At 39.3% G+C, this 24,652-nt stretch overlaps 1 protein-coding gene across 14 annotated transcripts in view; it reads right to left on the bottom strand.

Moving 5' to 3' along the window:
* Window positions 1–24,652, bottom strand: part of PPP1R9A (protein phosphatase 1 regulatory subunit 9A) — a 301,623-nt gene that overhangs the window by 11,608 nt on the left and 265,363 nt on the right. For 8 of the 14 annotated variants that reach the window (XM_047694777.1, XM_047694776.1, XM_047694779.1 and 5 more), the window contains 4 exons: window positions 20,140–20,297; window positions 19,340–19,637; window positions 6,980–7,067; window positions 6,803–6,886 (listed from right to left, as the gene is read on the bottom strand). In XM_047694777.1, the coding sequence (XP_047550733.1) occupies window positions 6,803–6,886; window positions 6,980–7,067; window positions 19,340–19,637; window positions 20,140–20,297 (628 nt within the window). The remainder of the gene's footprint in view (window positions 1–6,802; window positions 6,887–6,979; window positions 7,068–19,339; window positions 19,638–20,139; window positions 20,298–24,652) is intronic. The other 6 variants (XM_047694787.1, XM_047694788.1, XM_047694789.1 and 3 more) reach the window with 2 other exon arrangements.

Below are 24,652 nucleotides of genomic sequence, written 5' to 3'. Positions count from 1 at the left end.
CTCTGCCTGCCTCTCTTCCCACTTGTGATCTGTGTCTGTCAAATAAATAAATAAAATCTTAAAAAAAAAAAGAATAACATAAAATTCTTCCCTCTCTCCTTACTGTTTCCCTCCCTTCCCTTTCCCTTCCCTCCCTTCCCTCCTTCTCTCTATTGCAGTTTTTGACTCTGAGAGCAGGTTATGGTCTAGGGTGCGTAAGTTCCATAGAGATCTTTAATAATGCCCTTAAAAATCAAGACTGGTAGAAATGGATCTGAAAATAATTTCAGGAGGATCAAAATAGGTATGTGTTCTGTAATTCATCTTTTTTTTTTTTAACTTGTACACTAATGTCTCACTATTGTTTTTGGTGAAATGGAATTATGAATCACTGATGTAACCCTGATTGTTTTATTGTTAGGAACCAGGAAAAAGAATGGCTTCAAATTAAGTCTCTGTCATATTAAATTGTTGGGGGTGGGTGGGTGAGATGAGGTGGGGATGATCACTGTTTCCTGGCATTCAAATGGTTTATAATTAACAACTCCACAGAGCAGTTAACCCAATTACATACATCCTGACACCAATTCGTTCTGGGGTCAGCACCCCCAAATTAAGTTGCTCAGGTAAACATTCCATAGTAATTTTTTTTATTTGTCTTAACTTCAAATACAAGGTGTGTGAGGTATTCAGAACAGAATTGAATGTCATCAAGATATAATTAGGAGTTCAGGAACTGCCAGAACAGAAAAAGTATAAGCAGAATATAGAATTTAAGCAGGTAGTTAAGGAGGTTAATTAAGGGAGGTTAGGTGCAATCAGAGGAAGGGCTGCAGACTTCCATTTATTCACCTCAGATGAAGTAATTCTGTAAGGTTCTCACATCCACTAAGGAGACAGTGGTTGTAAAGCCAGACCCTTCTAAGGGCACTTGGAGAGCCTGACAGATCACAGCTAGGACAAGCAGGTGTCCATCTGCAGTGCAGGCCAACCACCACTGACATACTCTGCTTCTACCTTCAGTTATGGTCCAAAGCTCCCATTAATAACCAACAGCCCATCTGAGATGGTCCCTGTAGTGTTTAACCTTAATTTCTGACAGGGTTCTGGACACGTTACCACAGAATAAGGCAACTTGGCCTAGCACATATTTTAAGCAAACATTTTAAGGAATTTGAGAAATGGCAGGTATACGAAGGGTTCTCTGACTTCCCCCATTGCCCCCCAAGCAGATCATAAGATCTTCTGAGAGAGGTGCCTTCCCTACACCTGGAGGAAAGGAACATCCTTATCTCTGTAGATGGAAGGACACAAGAGGAATCTGAAGGAACAGTGGTTTTGGGAACCAACAGGCCTTGCTAAGTTTCCACTGTTTACTACTCTTAGTTCATACCCTTTTGTCCTCTCAACATTTTTTCCAAGACTTTCCACTCTTCAACAAACCTAGCTTTAAAGTGCTCAGGTTTAACTACTTCTTTGGTCTTCACTTCCTGATAAAGGCTCCTGCATCACACAAAACTTACGTCAAATAAAAATCAGTTCGTATGCTTTTCCCTTGTTAATCTGTCATCTGCCAATCTAATTTACAGGACTCCAGCTGGAAAACCCAAGAGGGTAGAAGGAAAAAGGTCTTTTTTGCCCCCTCTACATTCATATGAGATGGAGAAACTGTTCTCTTAATGAATCCTCCCCATCCTGGGAAGGTTTAAAATGAAACAGCAAGATGATTATAAAATAAATATTTGATATTTCAAATAAAATCAAATAAAAATTTGATATTTCAAAACAAAAACATTAGGTTTAGGAATAATAAATATATTGCTTAGGAGTTAAGAAAATCTGTATTATTAGGAATCTGAGAGAGAAGTTTGTCTATTGATTCTATTTTAATATATTTAATTGGTTAAGATGAAAAATAATCAAAGTGATAAGAGCTCTGAGTGTTTATATAGTTACTATGTTACCATTTTAATTTACTAGATTTTCGAGAGTTTTTTTCAAGTGTTTTTTTTTTTTTTAAAGATTTTATTTATTTATTTGACAGACAGAGATCACAAGTAGGCAGAGAGACAGGCAGAGAGAGAGGAGGAAGCAGGCTCCCTGCTGAGCAGAGAGCCCGATGCGGGGCTCGATCCCAGGACCCTGAGATCATGACCTGAGCCTAAGGCAGAGGCTTTAACCCACTGAGTCACCCAGGAGCCCCAGTCAAGTGGAAGAGTGTTGACGTTGTTAGGAATGTCAGAGTTTGTCAGCTTTCAAGCACTCGGACGTACTTAAAAAGAAAATCGAGTAGGTTAAATTTATAAGTGCAGTTCTCTAAGAACAGGACCGACAACTACAGGGGAACATGTCTGCTCTACTGAGGCTAAGCTAACATTATTCAGGGGTCCCTAATAAAAGTGACTGCTTTTCTTTTTATACAATTTTACTAGATGTATAAAATGAAACAAGATCTGTAAGATGAACTGAAACTAAAAAAAAAAAAAAGGTAGGTTTTAAAACTGGAGACTTTTAATAAATTGCTTTAAATTTACAACCCAAATAACCCTCTTTTTAAGGAAAGCCATCTTTGGGCATGAAAAGCCATCAAGTGAGGGGCGAACCCGCAGAAGTGATATTGTCAAAGTTAACCACTCTGTAGGGGCTTCACTGAGTTTTCACTGTCGCGGTTCAGGCCTTAAACTCTCGCTTTGAAACTTGCTGGGATGAAATCATTTCACCATTCTCCTCTGGCCATTTACAACTGTATTTTGTTTCCTGTTTTTAAAATCATTTGCTTTTAAAGAAATTTGGCTCCTCTTTGGTCCTCTGTGGGTCAAGTTTAGGCAGAGGTGCGGTGCTTTTCTCTTCTGGCACACAGGACAGTATTGTTGAAGATGTTCTATTTTAAGTACCAATGTTACTTTCTGTTTTATCTTTTTTTGCCTTACCCAATTTGCCTTTACAATAATTTATATTGTTATATCTCTTGTATCTCTGTGTATAAACAGATTATATTGGGAACACAGAGGAGCATATATAGATTTAAAAAAGAATAGATAAACAAGAGTACATGTATCGTGATGAGCACTGAGTAACACATAGAAATTATTGAATCACTATGTTGTATACCTGAAACTAATATAATAGTCTATATTAATTATATTTCAATAAGAAAAGTAAAAAAAAAAAAGAACAAACATGAAAATGCCAATTTATAGATCAACAGAATGAGTTAGAACTCAAAAGAGGATGTTTTTCACAGAATCATAGGGATCGGGGCACCCGGGTGGCTCAGTGGGTTAAGCCTCTGTCTTCGGCTCAGGTCATGATCTCAGGATCCTGGGATCCAGCCCCACATCGGGTTCTCTGCTCAGCAGGGAGCCTGCTTCCCTCTCTCTCTCTCTCTGCCTGCCTCTCTGCCTACTTACGATCTGTCAAATAAATAAATAAAATCTTATTAACTATATATGTAAATTATAATTTTCTGGTAACCACATAAAAGAAGAGGTAAAATTAATTTATATTTTATTTAACCCAAAATATTCAAGGTATTATTATTTCAGCACGTAATCAGTGTTATAACATTTTTAATAAGCTATTTCATATTCTTTTTTTTCATACTAAGTCTTTGAAATCCTGCATGCATTTTCTCCTACAACACATCTCAATATAGACTAGCCACATTTCTAGTGCTCAATGAATGGCTACATCTCATACGGCTACCATATTGGATAACACAGACAGAGATGGGGAGTTAGAGAACAGGTAGTGTTAATCCATCTAATTACTTTTTGGTGGGAAACCAAGGTCCAAGAAATTCAGAGCCTTACCTATGGCAAAGTCAGGATGAATACTTGGATTCTGGCAGAGTGTTTTTTCCCCACAGTTCACACTTTTAAGGGGAATGCATATTCACCTCCAGAAAGGAGTGCCATCTCCCTTCCTGTCTTCTTTCCACACGCCACTGTCTAGCCTTGTTCCGAGACATACATAACTGTTTACACACTTTTCCATTCAGCCACTCAACCAGGAGCTTCTCCCACAGAGCTCCAAAGTAGGTACTCCACTGGCATCAGAGGCAACTTGCTCTAAATGAGGATATTTTATTTTACTCTTTTTTGTGAACAAGCTCTGACAACTAACTCACTAACTCTTTCCTGCTTTTGTGACCTGCTATCCTGCCTGTTTAAATCAGAGCGTTCACTGAGCACATATCTGAAAAGGCTAGAACCAAGCCTTATTTTTTGTAGGGTTTTATTTATTATTATAATTATTGAACCTCATCTATTTGTTTCATGTTTTATGTCATGCATTTGAGTCATTAGGTCTCCACAAGGAATACAATAAACTCTTAACTCTTGAGGAAGGAAAAAACTAAAAGCAAGACTGAATTTGGCAAACCTCTCCTCTTGCCTCTCAAGTCCCGCAGCCTCAGGCTCTAACTGACTGAATGACCTCATCTGATTTTTACAGCCTAATAATGAAAAGCCAAGAGATAAGATTACTAACTCAATCCGGGAATCATTCCCTCTCTTCTCTGAGAAAGCCTCACAGAGGTGATGAGTTTATACCCAGTCTTCCACAACTGCAAGCGGGACCCTGACACTGACGGTGCTTGTCACGCACCCACCTTTGGGGGCCCTGTGTCACTACTGGGTAGTAACTCTGTTTTCTGACTTCTGTTTGAAAAGGTTCTGGGTCCACTGTCAATCTATACAGAAGAACAGAGACTGTCATTAGATTTGATTAGTGTTAACCAACTACTGTGATAGCTCAAAAAATCATTTTGTGAAACAGAAAAAGTCCTCCCTCTTTTTCCCTTGTTCTTCTATTATTTCAATTTCATGAATTCCTGTCAGGCCTGTCAAAATTCTACTGTAATTACAGACAATTATAAAATTATGATTCCAGTTGACAACTATTTTGTAGCACTGGCATATGTATAAATACTTGTGACCAGTGAAGCAGAAAGACTCCAGGGTTAGGATTTTAAAAATATGGAGCCGTCTGGCTGCTGGTTCCAAAGCAGGAATTCGTAGTGACTCCCTGGGGTTGGCCTCGAGTAAGGTGTGCACTCACCAAAAGAATCAAGATTTGCTTTTGACCTGGAATTTGTAGAGGGAGGTGATACCCTCTGGCTACTATGATGAAATCCAGTCAAGCCTTCTCCACAGGGCTCGATGCTTCACTCCCATCCCTTTCCCCACGGAGCCTCAAGGATCAAGGAAGTGACTGCCTCAGAAGTCACTACAGAACTGTCCTAGCCCCTCTCCCAGTTGTGTATCCGGGCATCTCTCTCTCCCTGACACAGTTCCACTTTTTATTGTATTTTATCCTGAGTATCCTTGATCATTTCCTATTCTTAATTTTAAGGCACACAGCAGACTGTTTTCTATTTCTCACTTCAAAACCACACAAAGTTAAATTGCTTTTGAGTCGGATCATGGACTTACTTCTCCCAAGACTGGTGCCCTCAATATAAACAGAGCTTTTTACCCTTTCTCTGTTGTACAGGATTAAACCACCACCATAACAGACTTACACAATTAATTTGGGAATTCTCTCTTCTCATCCCTGACCCCACTCTCCTATAATCCCAGGAAGAAGGTACAATTTCTCACCAAGTGGTATGCCAGAAAAAAGAAAAAGGAGAAAAAGAAACAGCAGTGGACAACCTATAAAATGGATCCGTGGTTCCCAACTGATCTGACGATCTTTTGTTGTTAGCATTCTGTTTCTTCCTTAGTCTACTGCTCTTGAGATGATTCCCAAATTTCATAAAGAGATTTCTGCATCATTCGAGGCATAAACAAGTGGAGGGGAGGTGTGTTGGAAAGATATCCGGACAGGAGGCACAAGCCCCGTCATGTCAACTGCCTGCAGCGTAATCGTGGGCAAATCAATTACATTCTATGAAGGTGAGGTTCTTCATAACATACGGTGTTATTCTTGGCCTCCTGATCTTCCTACAAGCTTGGACTAAAATGGTATCTATAAATCTGCTTTGTAACTTGCAAGTAATAATGACAGCAAACCGTATCTTCATTATTATTTTTAAATACCTCCTACATGCTAGGTGCCATTTGACATGCTTTGCAGGAAAACGTACTTAATCCTCACACTAAAGTTACTAGGTAGATCCTGTTACTTATCCTTACTTCACACGAGGTAATGGCAGCAAACCGGTTAAAGAACTTGTCCAAGATGGGAGAGTTAATAACTGGGAGAGCTCTGATCCAAACACAGGCTGTCAAGCTCCGTGCTTTATTGCCTCACGATACAAATCTAAACTTAAAATTACGGAATCTCTGAATACGGTTGGGAAGACTTGGCAACAGGCAGTACAAAGCTCCCTTTTTTATAGGGAAGTCTTTCTTAAAAAGTGAGAATAGTTGGTAGGGCCTGAAGAAAATGGATCAAACAGCTGAGTCCAGCAAGAGATGATGGTCCTTTCTACATGTGGACAGAACAGTCCTAAAAACCAACAAGGTCCTTCAATGTAAAATTACCCTTTCAGACTTCACAAAAAAGAGGACATTAGTATTGTGGGTAGCCAGGCAAAGACTCTGAAATATAACTAACTGACATATCACATAGATCTATTTATGCCACATGTAGATACACATTTTTTGATTGATCACATGACCATAATTCTGCAATTAAGCCAATGGATATACCCAAGGCCAGCGTAGGTTACAACTGGGGTAGGACTAATATACATTGACTCTGCAATTTCTCTTTCCTCTCACCTCTAGGTGCCTCACTTCAGCTCATAGACACAGACCGCTGATTTTGGTTAACCGAGGAGGGGGGCCAGAAAGTTGAGATCACCCACCCGTACCTGCTACCTGGAGAGAACCTAGTGGCTTCTTTCTCCTTCTCTTTCCATTTCTTTCCTTTGTTGGAACTCCTTCGCAAAGGTGCCCTAAAAGGACAGTACACAGTCAGGAAGGAGAAACACATTTCCTCTTTTAGCTTTTTGTTTGTTTGCTTGATTTTTACATCACGAAATGCTTACCCCAGATCCACAAACTTGCGCTTAATTTTTCCTCCTTGCACCACCAATGAACTGGATGCCCTTAGTGATTTGGGACCTTTGGCACCATCTAGGATGTACACACAGGTAAAAAAGACCAATTTATTATTCTTTCTGAGGCCATCAGTCAAAAGTCAGTGCATTTCTGAATCTAAGGACTTTGCCCCAATTCCAAAGTATAAAAGAAAATAATATATGCCTTTTAAAAAAAAATTTATTTATCCATTGGACAGACAGAGATCACAAGTAGGCAGAGAGGCAGGCAGAGAGAGGAAGCAGGCTCCCTGCTGAGCAGAGAGCCTGATGCGGGGCTCAATCCCAGGACCCTGGGATCATGACCTGAGCTGAAGGCAGAGGCTTTGACCCACTGAGCCACCCAGGCGCCCCAATATATGCCTTTCTTAAGCTACAGGAAACACAGCTATGCTGAGGAACGTTCAGTTAAGCCAGGAAAGGTCCTGCTGGACAGAGGCCCAATACTCATCAAAAAGAGTTTTATCTTCAGCAATGTCTACAATAGCCAAACTATGGAAAGAACCTAGATCTCCATCAACAGACGAATGGATAAAGAAGATGTGGTTTATATATACAATGGAATACTATGCAGCCATCAAAAGAAATGAAATCTTGCCATTTGTGACGACGTGGATGGAACTAGAGGGTATCATGCTTAGCGAAATAAGTCAATCGGAGAAAGACAACTATCATATGATCTCCCTGATATGAGGGATAGGAGATGCAACATGGGGGGTTAAGGGGGTAGGAGAAGAGTAAATGAAACAAGATGGAATTGGGAGGGAGACAAACCATAAGTGACTCTTAATCTCACAAAACAAACTGAGGGTTGATCGGGGGAGGGGAGTTGGGAGGGGGGTGGGATTATGGACACTGGGGAGGGTGTGTGCTATGGTGAGTGCTGTGAAGTGTGTAAACCTGATGATTCACAGACCTGTACCCCTGGGGATAAAAATATATGTTTATAAAAAATAAAATTAATTAAAAAAAAAGAGTTTTATCTTCAAATATACTGGAATGAGCAAAATAAGCAAGAATAAACACTATCAAATAATTCTTTACATTCAAGGCAGGGACCGACATGACTTTCCTTTTGTTCCTTCTCTGGCTCCAACTCTTTGCTTCAAATGCCAGACTCTGTCCTCCACACCTGTCCTGCCTTTGGGTTTTGGTGCCTTCTGACAGGAACCCAGCCCACTTCTTACTTAACTCCCAAGTCCAATACAGAAAGAGACCCCTCAGAGTCTGGGAGATTTAGGGGAGGAAGTAAGAGTCAAAGCTTTCTTTTCTGGTCTCTCCCTTAGCTAATGGCCTGTGGCCAGCCCTGGGACAGGTAGAGCATGGGGAGACTTCTTAAGCTGGGGCTCAGCTATAAAACATTTCTATCTTTGAAAGGCTTCTCTCAGAGGTTGGGTTGGACTACAACTTGGCTGGCCTCCTGTCATGTGGAAGATGCCAAAATTTCCTCGGTGTTTGTAACTGAATGATCTTTGCCTCTTTGAGTTATGCTGGCTCTCAAGGGCAGCAGCTGCTGGGGGATGGGAACACTCCACACGATGCCAAAAAAGCAATCAGAGGAGAGGCTTTGAGAATGGAGTTCAATGTCAAATGTAGGAGCTGGATTCCACAGGTAGCACTTATTCCTCCTTGGACACAGGAGATAATTCCTACAGCTCTACCTGGAACTATTTAGCAAAGGATGTTGTTCAGCATATGCAGTGATCTGAGATGATTAACAAAGGATGTGTTAAATTTAATGCATATTTGTGTGTGAAACTACTCCTTCCTAACTGTCTGTTGGTGTCTGTCTCTATCTTGTAAAATTATAAAAATATTCCAGCAACTTTCTGGCATAGAATGTAGACAGAACAGTGTTCCTACAGAAGTGTTTAATTAACCTTGCTAATTAATTTTGCTCCTAATTGTATTTCAGGATAAATTTCCAAACACACACACACACAACATGAATTATGCACGCCGTTCTTATTCAGGAGTTTATGTTCAAAGCTCTGAAGAAGCAGCACGGGAGGCTTACAAACTAAGGATTTTTAGCAATGAGCCCTCCATATTTTCAGTTAACGATACTTGGATTACAACAATCAATGCCTTGGAATGTACATAATGGAACACCAGCGTCAGAAATATGTCCACGTCAAAATCCACCTCTAGCCTCAGATATTAATTACAGATATTTGCATCATTATACTGGGTGTCTGAATTAAATGGCCACAGATGTGAGGCATACACATAAAGAAAATCCATAGACATGGCCCAAACGCCTTCTGAGGTGATTTTGCTAATGGACATTAAAAAAAAAAAAAAAAAAAGGCAGGATTTCAATTTCCTTCATAGAAGCTGAAGGGAAAAAAAAAAGTGCTGGATTCCTCCAGAGCAATCCCAAAGCAACTCCTAATGGCTAGGACTGTGCAAAGTTTATAAGTAGACTGCCTAATTATTTTCTGAATTGGAGGTAGCAGGGCGATGTTTTAACGAGTGGTGAGAGGACCAGATGAGACAATGGACATGGAAACGCTCTGTAACCTCTTAGTGTTGCAGTTATTTGGACATCTTGGGACTAAAACCCTGATTCTGCCCATTACAGAGCCTGCTGCTAGGCAACCTCACATCATTATCTCACACATTTGCCAAAGTGTGTTCCAAGGAACACTTAAATGAAAGCTTTCAAAAGGCTGAAGAGGCAAGATTAAGGAATAATGCACTTCTCTATTTTAAATCAATCAAATCTACCCACAGTGCACATTAGAATGTCCAGTCCGCACAAAAACTGACACTGGATTGGTATGATTTCAGGAAAAGTGAAAAAAAAAAGAGAGTGACTTGTTTTTGTTTATTTATTTAGCTTTATGCAAAATTTCCAATAGGCTTTCTGAAATCTCTCCAACACTACCCTCAAGAGCAATTGGAAGTCTGAACCCCCAGTTCAGGCGCTGCGGCTCCAGGCTTTGGCAATCTGGCCTTCAGTTTCAAAGTAGTAAACGGTCTCCCCATGGCTAAGTGTGATGGCCTTTTCTTGTACTGAACTATCCTTCCTCTCCTGGGCCCCAGACTCTTGACTTCTTCCTATCCTCTGGGGACTGCCAAATCTGACCCTAGCCCAGCCTGTCTCCTGAGCTCACAACCTTCTTCATTAAAAACATGAGTTAAGGGGCGCCTGGGTGGCTCAGTCGGTTAAGCATCTGCCTTTGGCTCAGGTCACGATCCCAGGGTCCTGGCTGGGCTCTGCTCAGTGCAGGGCCTGCTTCTCCCTTTCCCTCAGCTGTTCCCCTCCTCCTTGTGCTCTCTCTCTCTCTCCATCAAATAAATAAATAAAATCTTTTTTTAAAAAATGCAAAAAATGCCTTTAAAAAATGAGTTGTCTTTGCCCTTTATCTCTGACTTCCCAGTGTCTACTAATGACAGGGCCACATTTCCTGAGGTCAGAGGCCCTGTCGTCAAGGTCGGAGTTCCTCACCTCCTTCCCCTGCATCTAGGCAGCTTACGTTTCACGGGCTCTTGCATTGCTCTTTCCCGCAATGTCTACTGCTCCTCCTTCCAGGTCATCCCTCCCTGTGTCTCCTGATTCACCTTCCCCACACCTCATGTTTTTTTTTTTTTTCCTTTTTATTCCTCCGTTCAAACATCTGTGTTTGCCTAGTAATATGGTGAGGTATTCAAGGCACTTAAATTCTAGAGCTAATGACTTCACCTTCCTATTCAATTTTAATTGCAACAATTTAACCTGCATAAAACAACTGCTTCATTTCAGGCAGGCTGGGCAGGCAGACATGTGTGCCTGTCTCTGCTAATGCCACCTCCATGCCTTATCTGCCTTCCTTGGCCATCCTTCTCCCCACAAATCCTTCGATGGTCCCTCGAATTGTCAAGTCTTAATTTACCAATCACAGCTGGATGTAACCTCGCCCCTCCTCTGAGCAATGATAAAATTTACTATTTCAAATGTATAAGGACCTAATGTAATATGTCAATAATAAAATAATCCTGTAAAGATTTTGCAAAGCCGGTTCTATTTGCCAGGACATTAATTCAGCGAATACTTTTGAAGGCATGTTTTGTGTCAGCCAATGTGCTAATAGCCACATATAAACTTAGAATCTCTAGAAATCATAAGTAGAAAGCTGATAGTACTTAATTTACTCTTCTTAACCTTGTCTGAACAAAGGTGCACTGCTATGGAAGTCTAGAAACCAAAACGTTATTATTAGGTTACTCAAAGAATAAGCATGAGAAAAATATTGTCATGCTTTCTACGGTCATATAACTTTTTCTTACAAACCTGTGGAAATAATCTTACACTTCCTCTTGCTTTAACTGAAATGGGGTTAGATGTTTATCATTTACCCAGCTACCATGGGGATCTTTCTACCCCACTTCCACTGAGGTTCCTCAAATATGACAACAAAATGATGATTTGTAAATGTGGTATCGACACAATTTTGAAAACAGCCAACTTCGATAAGTTGTTCAGTAATACCAGCACATCGTTAGCCTTGAAACTGCAGGCAAGTACAGCCATAAATTAATTATTACCTTGTAGTAACTTAACCAACCAAAAATAATGGCATATTATTTTTTAAAAATCTGATAAATGGCAACCAGGGACTAAGACATGTTCAGAGTTTACCCAGCAATGATGAGAAGAAGGAAATGAATGCCTAGACCAGGGGCCAGCAAGCTTTTCTGTAAAAAATATTGAGATAACAAATATTTGAGATTTGAGGCTATACGGTTGGTCATACCTCCGCAGCTCTGCTTATTATGGCATGAGTATAGACAGGATATAGATAAATGAGTGTGGCTGTGTTCCAATAAGACTTTACTTATAGTAACACATGGCAGCCAGATTTGGTTTGATGACCTGCATTGGTTATCAAAGAAAATTATGAAGCATCAATTACATGCCATACTCTTTGCTGGGGACCAAGAATATGGAGATGAAAAGATGAATGAACGAGAAGCAACAGTGTGAAAATTTCTGTGGGATCAGAGAAAAGAGAATAATTCCCTCTGCTTGGGAATGGGGAGAGTGTACTAAGAGTCCACTAAAGGAGATGAGATTTAACCTGGGTTTGAAGAAGAACAGAATTTCCCTAGAGTGACGTGTTAGGCAAGAATGTAAACATGAAGTCTTGCTGACCTAGTCCACTCTAGCTCCTCTAAAGATGAGCCAATGAGTTCTAAGAACCTCACATGTGAACAAACACACCAACATACGGAGGGAAATAAGGTTAACCATACCTGACCTCTGCTGAGTCCAGCTCTGAACAGATTAATCTCACACAGCCAGGGACTCAAGAATTTTATAGGATGTTATTCCTCCAATTGGATTTTGAGGACAGAGAAGGTAGATCTGACTTGTTAATCCACACTGTATCATCCCCTGCAATATCATAACATTTTAACAATCCTGGGGTCTGCATCTTGGGAAGTAGGGAGGGAGAGTCCTGGAGGGACACAAAAGTGCCCAAATATCAGGGGTGCTGCCATGCAATGGGCCATTCATCAGTCAGCCCAGTCGAACGAGCATATTCCCTGCACACATCCAGGTGATTTAATTCCCATTTTATGCCTGTTGAGCAGCTTTCTGATTTATGAACCTACCAACCCATGGGAGAGAGAACAGAACATATGAAGGATGCTGGCTATTATGTCAGCTGTACCTCCCAAATTAAATCAGAAAAATAAGTATTTTGGCCTAGAAATCAGTGTTTTCTAAGTTAGAACAGCAAGAATCAGCCACTTTGGACTTGATTACATCTGAATTGTATTACTGAGTTTCTGGACTTAGAAAACTGAGGGCTAGACTTTTGAGGTACCAATTGGTAATGGGCTGCTGACTGACAGTCAGTTAACTAAAGGTCTCTTTGATATCTTTCCAGGTGTTATAGAGCCTGAGAGACCGGAAGGCAAGAGAGAATAGGGCCTTCCCAGTCACTGATGGTGGGGTATCAGAGACAAGATGTTACAAAAGAAACTGGCAATGAGAAAGAGAGAGAGAGAGAGAGAGGAGAGGCAGACAGACTGACTCTAGTCAGCAAACTCCTTGAGGATAAAGATGGAATCCTGTCAGTCCTCATACATTTAACCCTTAGCACAATGCCGGACTCAGAGTAACTGCTCAATAACTAATTGTTTAATAAATACATAAATGAATGGATTAATGTCAATGAACAGGGAAGGCAATGAAAACTCTTCAAGGCTGGAAACTTTTTACTGGGAAAGAAAAGAATGTGAGGCACTCTTTTATCTGACCATAGTATGTACCAGTGGCTACTGTACTAGTAACTGACTAGTTAAAATTCATATTTTATCAAAGCTCAATGCACTGCTTCTTCCCTGTTCCCCAGAAAGACGATCAGCCCAGGAAGACTGAAGAGGGGGAAAGCCCAAGTACTTAGTTTCTGGAGAAGAAGCTACCCATCTTCTATCTTGATTCCTGTTTACTTCCACTGAGAGCTTAATTCCAAAAAAGGAAGAGTTGCAAATAAGGGAGGCATTGGGGAAAGGGTGGAATTCTCACATTTGACTCCTACATTGCTGTTTGTAGACTGCGGAGCACAATGCAAATCCACGTACTACTTCTCCCATTGGGGGGGAAACATCTGCTGACTTTAAAGAAGCACTAAAAAAAATTAGAAGTAAAAGAGAGACCTAATCTAGATAATATTCTGCCACTTAAAAATATTGGGGGGCCATATCTCATGTGTGAGTGATCCACTCTCCTTGACTATAATGTAACTTCTCTCAAATAGCTAGTTATGCCTGATAAACTCAAACAGCAGACCACAGAGTATTAACCTCTATCTCCAAAATACATGTGTCTGTTGTTTGGTCTTCTTATGGACCAATTACGGTCTATATGTAGTTTTCCAAAGAGATGATAGAGGGCTTGCCACAAAACAGCACTATAAAAGTGCTATTTGAGGGCGCCTGGGTGGCTCAGTGGGTTAAGCCGCTGCCTTCGGCTCAGGTCATGATCTCAGGGTCCTGGGATCGAGTCCCACATCGGGCTCTCTGCTCAGCAAGAAGCCTGCTTCCCTCTCTCTCTCTCTCTGCCTTCCTCTCCGTCTACTTGTGATCTCTCTCTGTCAAATAAATAAATAAAATCTTTAAAAAAAAAAAGTGCTATTTGAATCCATAGTTTGAGTGAATAAATGAGAGTTTTTGAAGTCTTTAATTCTTTCAAAAATAAGTAAATATCAACCATGTAAGTCCTCCACCAACTTGAGAACTACCTTTGATGAATTAGCAGGCTCGACATATCTTCTTTTGCTTCTACTAGTATTTATTTATTTATTTATTTATTTTACTTTCTAAGTACGTATTTTTTTTCCTAAGTACGTAATTTTTATCCCAAAACTCCTAGAAGAGCTGTGCTTAGGACCAGTCTGTGGAAGGTAATTCCAGCAATGAATAGGCTTAGGAAAGGAAACCAAAGGGAAAAGATCAAGAATAAAGCTATGGTGCTTCCCAAGAGTTAAAAACAGGTTGAGTCCCCCAAATCAAATGTATTTCTATGTTCACGATGTATTTTTAGAAAAATTATAATTTTTGATCGGGTAGAGACAGATGGGTATGCACTTTTCAAAAATACAGTCATGTACAGTCACACCTGCAAGGTATGAGTGTATCTCACATCACTGCTGGCACTAGTTGTTGGAATTATTATTATTTTTTTAAGATTTATTTATTTGACAGAGAGAGAGTACAAACAAGGGGAGCAGCAGGCAGAGGGAGAAGCAGTCTCCCCACCGAGCAGGGAGCCTGATGTGGGGTTCGATCCCAGGACCCCGAAATCATGAATTGAGTTGAAGGCAGACGCCTCACCAACAGAGCCACCCAGGTGTCCCTAGCTCATGAATTCTTTAAAGCTTTGGCAATCCAGTGGTATCTAATTTAAGTGATCATTTCTCTGATCATTAGTGAGGCTGGTCATCTTTTCCTATAAGCAATGCAAATTTTCTCTTCAGTGAACCAACAGTTTATTTCTTTTGCCAATTTTTGACTTTTTAAAAATTCCTTGAAGCTACCTGTATATTAAAGTCCATCAATTAATTTTCTATATGGGGTCCTTTATTATGCTTATTGACTACTGTAACCAAGAGTATTTATTAGATAATTGTAGAGTATGAAAAAAAACCAATAAAGCCAACACCCATTTCATTTATTCCTCGCAACCCTCACCACAGTTTCTACCTGCAAAGTCCCTAGTATGTCCTTCCACATATTAGTTCCTGGACAGTCCCCACCAAGTAACTGACTTTTGTCGTTCCCACTTACAACCTCAGCATTTTGTTTGTATCTCTAAGTAACTCACTTTTTAGCACTATCTAAATAGAACCACAGTGATTCTTCTGCAATTTGGTTTATTCTCTCAATGTCTCGTTCCAGAGATCCATGCCTGTTGTTATGTTTGTGTGGTTCATTCATTTTCTCTGCTGCACAGACTCATCCTATGAATATACTACAATTCATTTAACTATTTTACTAGTGATTATTCCAGGAGTTATCAGTTTTTAGGTTTTCCCAGTTGTTTGTTGTTGCTTTTGATCACACAGTAGGGCTGCTATGAATACTCCTGTACATGATTCTCAGTAGGCAAGTGTAGGACCTGGTTGGTTGGTCAAGGGCATGCACACTTTCACCCTTACTAGGTCAATGCCAAATTGCTTCCAAAGAGCTTGCCCCAATTTACACTTCCACCTGCATGATGAAAACTCTTCCGTCTCTGGTTGTTTCAGCATTTGGTGACATCGGACTTTTATATTTATGGCCATGTGGTAGGTATAAAATGGTATCTCATCTGGTTTGTCTCATACTTTCCTGATTACTGATGCAGTTGAAGATCTTTCATAAATATTTTGGCCTTTTGGTTTTCATTTTCTATGAAGTGCCTGTTCAGGACATTATATATTATCTCCTGTATCATTTGTCTTTTCCAGGTGATTTATACAAGTTATTTACATAATCTAGATGCTAACTTTGTGTTAGTTACACAGACAGTAAATATCTTCTCCACTTTTGTGGGATTCTTTGTTGTGTGTTTGAGAAATGAAGTTCCTAATTTTAATATCATCTGATGTTATTAATCTTTTCTTTCTTTTTTTTCTTTGTGTCTTGTTTAAGAAATCCTTGTCTACCCAAAGTCACAAAAATATTCTATATAGTCTTTTAAAAGTTAAATAGTTTGTATTTTCCAGTTACTTTCCAGTTAAGTCTTAAATCCAACTTGAATAGGTTGTTTTGCAAGGTATGGGGGGTATCTAATGTAATTTTTAAAAATACGGATAACCAGTTGTCCCAGAGCAATTTGTAAAAAACCTCCATTCTTTCTCCATGGATCCACCCACCAGCTGTCATAAAATAAGGTACACAGACACACACACATGAGTCTCTGGTATTCCTAGCCATTTAGTCTTTACTATTTCAAATTTATACTTATTATTTGATGTTCTTTTATCTTCCTGCAATTAGAAAAGTCTCAAAAACAGACTTAACATCGTGGTGGTAGTTGGCATTCATGTCTTATTCCTAATTCTTGTGCAAATGGTTTAAGATTCACTATTTAGTAGTTGATTGCTGGTAAGTAACCAATCATATTCAGAAAATTTTTTCTAATTCCACTTTTACTTTAACAAGTTTTTACTGAAAATGTCTGAAGAATTATACCAAATGCCTCTCGACTTCCATTAATACTCCAACACTTTTCCTTTCCTTTGTTGATATGATGATTTATATTGTTAGATTTTCTAATGTCAAACTATTCTTACATTTTCAGAATCAATACTACTACCTGATTATGGAATATAATTAACTTGCACTCCTGGATTCAACTGATTAGCATCATAGTTAAAATGAATCTACATGCATAAGATTTCCTTTTTCCACACTGGCTTTACTAGTTTTTAGGACTCCAACTACTTGAATAAATGATAAACACCCTACCTGGGATAACTAGCATAAAATAGAGCCTATCTGTTTTTGTTTTGTTTTGTTTTGTTTTTTAATAGGTTAGGCAGAATTCAGTTATAAAACCACCTGGCTCTAGTAACTTTCTAAATGGAAGTGTTTATAAAAACCTATTTCGTGTTTCTGTGATTATTGATTTATCCAAGTTTTCCTCTTAGACAATTTGAATAGACTAATTTTGTAGAGAACTCCATTTCCTTTAGGTTTTTAAATCTATTGAGTTCACATACTCTGTAAAAAAAAAATTCTTTTAATCTCCATATCTCCTTTATTTCCAATGCCACATTTTTTTGTTTGTTTATTTCTCTATTTTTTTCTTACTGTGTCCTTCCAAGCGGCTCTTCACTTTTAGCTAGAATAATTTGCACACTGTTACAATATTTTTGGGGGGAGACGGGAATTAAGAATGGGTTTTTCAAGATGTGATCGGGAGGGAGAGAAACCATAAGTGACTCTTAATCTCACAAAACAAACTGGGGGTTGCTGGGATAAGGGGGTTCAGGAGAGGGTGGTGGGGTTATGGACATTGGGGAGGGTATGTGATATGGTGAGTGCTGTGAAGTGTGTAAACCTGACGATTCACAGACCTGTATCCCTGGGACTAGTAATACATTATATGTTAATAAAAAAATTAAAATAAAAAATGGGTTTTTCATTTCATTAAAAATTAAATTCAGCTTATATTTCTTACCTGCTCCTATTTTCTACTTTTTCCCCTACCTTTTAGTTGTTCTGTTCCTATTAGCTTGAATATTTATTTTATTTATTTTCAGTCTTTATTTTTAATAATAAAGGAATTTAAAGCTATACATTTTTCTCTTCAGCACAATATACTCTGACTACCAATTCGACTTTTGAAAATGTATTCTAAAGAGTAAAAGTGTCCAGTATACGAGAATATACAAATGCTGAGGCACCTGGGTGGCTTAGTCCTTAAAGTGTCTGCCTTTGGCTCAGGTCATGATCCCAGAGCCCTGGGATCCAGCCCTGCACTGGGCTCCCTGCTTGGCAGAAAGCCTGCTTCTCATTCTCCCACTCCCCCTGCTTGTGTTCCCTCTGTCACTGTCTCTCTCTCTCTGTCAAATAAATAAATAAAAATTTAAAAAATATACAAATGCTTGTTGTAACTTCTTTCAAAGTGGTAAGCAAACAAGCAATATACAAAAAGAAATCTAGAATATAGCCTAAATGTCCACCAATATCAGAATAGTTGTCTCAGTTACATTATAAGCTCACTATATACGAGTCTCGTATCATTTAATTTGCGTATATTGCCTTAGAGGGATGTCCATAAAATATTATTATGTACAAAACAAAACTGCAGAGTCACGTGACTTGTAGGATTCATTTTTGTAAAAAAAAAAAAGGACACAAAACAAAGCACAAGCATACTAAAAAGTACTTTCTACTTCACATCTACATACACACACACACACACATACATGCACGCATGTGGGCATGCATGCAAATACACATAATATATACTTACTTGTATTTCAGATGGGACCGATAATATAACCAACTTTACTTGGTTACTATAAAGAGACACATCAGACATGGTAGGAAAAGAATGAACCTAATTTTTATACATCTCTGTATCATTTAACTTGTTGAATGAGAATTTATTTCTTCTGTAAATTAAAATGATGAAAGTCTATTGATATGACTATGAAATTTTGGTATTAATTCTAGGACCTTATTTTAAAATTTAAGTGATTAATCTCTCTGTATTATCTTTATCATAGCTTTCCTGTCACAATTTCTGTAATACATCATTACTGTGAAAATTTATTCTAAATAAAAACCAATTAATGGTTTAAAACTTATATTGCTTTCATCTTCACATATACACACACACACACACACACACCACATATGTGTATAAATATGTATATGTGTATATGTAATGTATTTTTATAGATATTATATACATACATATTTTTACATATATATTATATACACTTCTTTTCCTCCAAAGTGAGTATGTTAAGTGTTCATTGAAACTCTGGGCTGCTACTCTACAAAATCTCTAGGAGGCCTCCTGAAGAATTTCCTTCAATAGTAGTAAACTTGTGGACAGCGAAAGAAGTAAAAATACTAACCTGGTAGGAAAAGATAAATAAATAAACTAAACAAACAAACAAACAAATAAATAAATAAAATGGGAGAGTCATGGGCTCTTATCCCACAACATAAAAAGAAAGCAATATTAATTATTAGGTGTGAGAAGACAAAGGATTTACGACTATGACCAAAAAAGCTGTTCTTATATTGTACAAATCAAGGAGTTAGTGAAGATAGACAAAACAAAATCAAAACAACAACAAAAATCAACAGTACCTTTTTCTTGTGGTGTTTTCTTGGTGGTGGCTTGATGGTGGCATGGAGATTCTTCCATATCATGGTCAGATTTTGAAGGAGAGGAGAGTGAAGTGTCTCCCCAAATAAGGGAGGAAGGCTCCTTTTCCGGGCTCAGTGGTCCCTCTGGAAATTCAGCTATGTGGTCAGATGAGAAGGGCACACTGCCAGCCACTGGAGTGAGGGATGGAGCACCAGAATCTGATTCTGGAGAAGTTCTCAAACCCTTGGGCAGAAGTGATTTAGAAATGTGCATGTGGTTATAGAAACTGTTTGACGGCTGTTGGTATAAGAGATTATAAAGGAGGTTATGCCGCTGAGCATCAGCTCCAGGAATACTTACTTTGAAATCAGACCAAACTTTTTTAGTAAAAAATTTTCCCTTGAAAACCAATTTTTTTTGTGGGTTTACAGATGAGACTGCATAGTTTACAACAATTCAGCATATTACCATTGTAGCTAAAACAGACACCTAAGACATATAGAAACAATTACTTGTACATTCCTTATTTCCCACTAGGTAAAACCAACAACTGAATATAAAAACACCATCACGAAATATGACAATAGGGATAATGTCTTGGGTTAGTTCATTGAATGAGTACAGAAATAAGCTGAATTACAATTTATCGAGTTGAGCAAGAATTTAGGAGACAAAACAGTGAACTACTCCAGCTGTTTCCATCTAGGGCATAGAATCTGGCTGCAGAAAAATCATCTTCAAAAAGCTGTAGGAACAAGGAGACAGCTCGACACTGCAAGTCAGAAATCAGTCAGCTCACCTTCCGCTCCAGACTGTCTTCCCCATCTGTTGAACTGACACTATCATAGAGTCTTGTCCTAGAGGGCCTCTGGCGTCTGTTCTTCACAGAGAGCTGGGCTCGGGTTTTCAGTGCTTTTGAATCCAGGCGCTCTGTCTCTGGGACTGCTTCATTCAAGTCTAAGGAAAGAATAAAGCAAAATAATCGGTGAGGGAACCTTTGGAGAGGATCGTCAAAGAGACCACAGGCCCTGATAACAAAAATCTCAAGGTTATCATTAACACCGGGAAAAAAAATCGGTGACAACCATGCCAGCCTGTCTGATATCCCACAGGTAACAAACAAGTCTGTGAGATTTAGGAGAAATGTACAAAGCCTAATGGAAGAAGCCAACACCAAAGGTGACCAAGGCAACAAAAAAATCTTACATTCAAAGAGCCAGCGTGGTCCTCTGTGGTCTGCCTCTCACTACCTTTAATTTTGTGGCCCTGAGTCCAAGTCAGGACTCCAAGTCACCATTCCAAAAGGGAGAAGGAAAGGTTACCCATTGATTTATGTAGGCGTTGGCTGAGGAAAAGTTCTCCTTTGGTTGAATTTATCTGGAATCCTGCTCCTTAAAAAAATGTAGTTTGATCATCAATCCTGCTTTATCTTTTTAGAATGGCAGTCACTAAATGAAGTCATATTGTTCACAGAATTAATTAAGTGCTTCTGGATTTAAATTATTAAAAATAAAGCTTATAAGTGAGTTGCAGAAAATTAATGTGTACTGATATTAATGGAATAAAACAATTTCTTACAGTAGCATTACTGGAGAAAATACTCTTTCACAGTGTTATTACGAAGGTGTGCTCTAAATATATCATAAAAGCAGAACAAGGAAGCATCTCAGGTTGTGCTTCTCTTACCTATGGAACTTTGCATTTGGCATATGGTTCTAACAAATTATATTAAACATATTTTCCCTAGGAGATACATCCATTGAGTGACAATATTTACGAAAGGTTCTGACTCTTCATTTCCTGTATTTGAAAGAAAAGTGAATATTCAAAAAAATCAGACTATTCAGGTATTTATAAAGGACAGCTAAATATTTTCTAATTAGTCATCTCTTCATTGTTTACATGTCAATGGAGGAAAAATAATCTCCTTGATCACTTTAATTTCTTCCTTTCAATAAAATCTAAACCTGCAGCTGCCGATTAAGAGTTCATTAGTTGTGATAATTGGGAGATAATCAACCTTACAAGCTCTTGTTTACATATAAAAAATGTGGGAACACCACATAGATGAAAGCAATAATATAATTAGACAGACTGTCATACAAGCCCGTTTCACAGTTTATCTATCTTGTATGTGGACTGTATCTCTCTAACACAAAGCAGTCACACAACCGTCTCATGTGTTCCTCACAACCCCATGCGACAGAGCCACCAAGTTATGTTTTATCCTCTCCAGAAGTTGAGAGAACTTGAGTAACTTGCCCTCATCTGCATGGCTGGTTGATGAGCTGCCATGATTTTTCTTGTTTTTTTTGACTCCCAGGCTACTAGTCTGTGCTCTCCAAATTGAGCTAGGGTTGAACAAGCTACTAGAAAAAGAATTTTCCTGCCATTACAGTTCAAATGTTTTTCATTGCAAAATCACATATAATGTGACTAATCTAGGAAATACATTTCTCCAATTGGCTACCTATAGAATATACTTATTTATCTTCCACATATATGTTAAGAAAGCATAAAAAGGAAGACATGTTGAAAACTATAGAAAAAATTAATTCTCGGATTTCTTTTTTTTTTTTTAAGATTTTATTTATTTGAGAGAGAGAGAGAGAGAGAGCATGAAAGGGGCGAGGGGCAGAGGGAGAAGCCAGCTCCCTGATGAGCAGAGGGCCTGATGTGGGACTTGATCCTGGGACTCCAGGATCATGACCTGAGCCGAAGGCAGTTGCTTAACCAACTGAGCCACCCAGGTGCCCAAATTCTCGGATTTCTTAATCGGTTGCTTTGTAACAGTGTTGGTTACTAGGTGACAAAAAGACTCAAGGAGGAAGCTTGTTCTCCTTTTGTTAACATGGCTTCTTTTGCAACAGAATCCTGGCCCCGGAGGACCCAATGTAGCACCCAACATCCAGAATTGCAGAAGCTACTCCACCACTAGGCGCTGAAGAAATAAAGTAAGGGAACATGAGAGCTACTTATTAGCAGGGTTTCAAGGGTAGAGAATTATTCTGGGACTTCCGGCTCTGTTATTATTCATGAATTTGCCTGGTACTCATATCCAACAACTTCCAAAGAGCAGTCTAGAACACCTGCTTTATTATCAGCTAGCACTAGGTAGGCATACGGAATTACATCTATCAAAGATGAAGTCAGCTGGAAAAGCAGCGCCTTAAGTCCACTGTCCAAGTGGCCAACAACACACTGCATCCAATCGAGGATTTTTGAGGACCAGAACACGAGGCTTTTAGCAGTGCTTCATGAATTACCATTCAGCAATTTATATATTCCATCCCAAGAATGAATGTTTTTTAAGTAAAGAGCCAGAAAAATGGAGTGGAGTGGAGAACTTTCACTTCAACAGCAGGAAGTGTGGAGCTAGCAAGCTATATCGCCCTCAGGAGTGTTAGAGGAGGTGTGAGCGAGAGAAGGAAACTGTGTATAGGACTTACGTGGTTGGGTAACCAGAAGCTATCTTTTTCTATCATGTTGTTTAAGAATCAGAATATCATAGCTCAAAAGAACCTTAGGGATTCAATCTCCGCTTTCCTTTCCAGTTAGGAAAAACAAGGCTCAAAGAAGATTACTAACTTGTTTACTAACTGCATCACACAGCTAATCTGTGGATGAGACAGGATAGAGCTCAGTCCTCAGAAGCCTGTTCTCTTGGGGCGCCTGGGTGGCTCAGTCAGTTAATCATCAGACTCTTGATTTCACCTCAGGTCATGATCTCAGGGTCCTGGGATCCAGCCCTATGCCAGGCTCTGTAATCAGCACAGAGTCTGCTTTTCCCTCTCCTTCTAGTCCTCCCCCTGCTTGCTCTCTCTCTCTCTCAAATAAACAAATAAAATCTTAAAAAAAAAAAAGTGCTTATCAGCCTTCTGGAAGGTCATTCTCAACTCTGAAAGTAAACTTCACAAGTAACCTTGTGCCGTCATAGAGTCTTTGTTTTAGTCTTACTTTATGTTCCAAACAAAAATACAGGTCAGGTTCTAACTTTGCCAATCTCCAGAAGTATATAGTATCTTAGAAAGAAACCTGAGGGATTTTATTTGGTTTTATATTTATCCAAGGAGTAAAATTCTTACATCAAAAACTTAGCTGACAGGGCACCTGAGTGGCTCAGTCTTTAAGCATCTGCCTTCGGCTTGGTCCTAGGATCGAGCCCTGCATTGGGCTCCCTGCTCTGTGGGAAGCCTGCTTCTCCCTCTCCCTCTGCTGCTCCCCCTGCTTGTGTTCCCTCTGTTGCTGTCTTTCTCTCTCTCTGTCAAATAAATAAATAAAATCTTTTTTAAAAAAATTAGCTGTCAGTTTTGAGGATGACAATGTGGCAGAAGAAATCCAACCAGCTCCACATGGCTAAGTCATACACTACTGAATGAAAGGGCTTAGGTGGCCATGTTCTCTCACTGTCATTCACTCTCAACAGAGACCTTAATCAATAACCTAACACTGCTTTTATAAAGCCAAGACCTGGGTTCTTCCTCTACCCCTTCTCTCCAGCTGTTGTGTTCTGTTGTCCATAAGAATCAGAGGGAAATTTCCTTTTCATTTCTCCTTTCCTTCTCTATTCCTTTTTTTCAGACACTCCAGTCTCTGGGCGGCAGGGTCGGGGGGGAGCCTAACTCTGACTCAAATGCAGCTAGAAATACAAAAGATGGGCAGACTCGAGTGGGTTAACAAATACAGACAGACAAACAGCAAAGATATGAAGTGACTCATGACAGAGCGGTGCTGCGTGGGTGGGACTCGACCTCAGTGTACCTGCCTTTTAAGATCAGCTTCAATATTGTTTCAAATTGCATCCGTGAAAAAAAATTTAATGGATTCGATTATGATTTTAGCAGCTGTTATGAAAAATGTTCTGTGAAATTAGGATGTTATATATCCTATCACACAGCAACAAGTTCCCTCCAGTAAGGTTGTGAGTCATTCCGTTTTTTCACTAGGTTGACGTTATTTTTGACGTAAATGGAATGCTGCCCGCAGATCAGACTGAGATGGCCAGGGAAGGGGGGAATGGGGCAGCATGACATGGGGGATGCTCTGCATTCTTAAGGGTATTATTCTCCTCAAAAACAGTCCTGCCTCTATGATCTCCCTTATGCTGTTATCAACTATGGTGCTGAGCATGAGCCACTTGGTGGCAATTTAAAATTTGAACAGTAGCCACCGATCACTCATAGCCACTGCACCTTCGCACAAGATGGGCCTGCAGGTTTGGAGGTTGCTATGCCCTGCGTTCAGAGGTAGGTTTATGTATCTCAGAGAGGTGGTGAAAAACAGTTACCATGACAGTGATCTGCAGTTAAGTC

Source organism: Lutra lutra, chromosome 11 (assembly GCF_902655055.1).
Source record: "Lutra lutra chromosome 11, mLutLut1.2, whole genome shotgun sequence".
Lineage (NCBI taxonomy): Eukaryota > Metazoa > Chordata > Mammalia > Carnivora > Mustelidae > Lutra > Lutra lutra.
The sequence above is the reverse complement of the archived record's forward strand: the minus strand, read 5'-3'. Positions and strand labels throughout refer to the sequence as shown.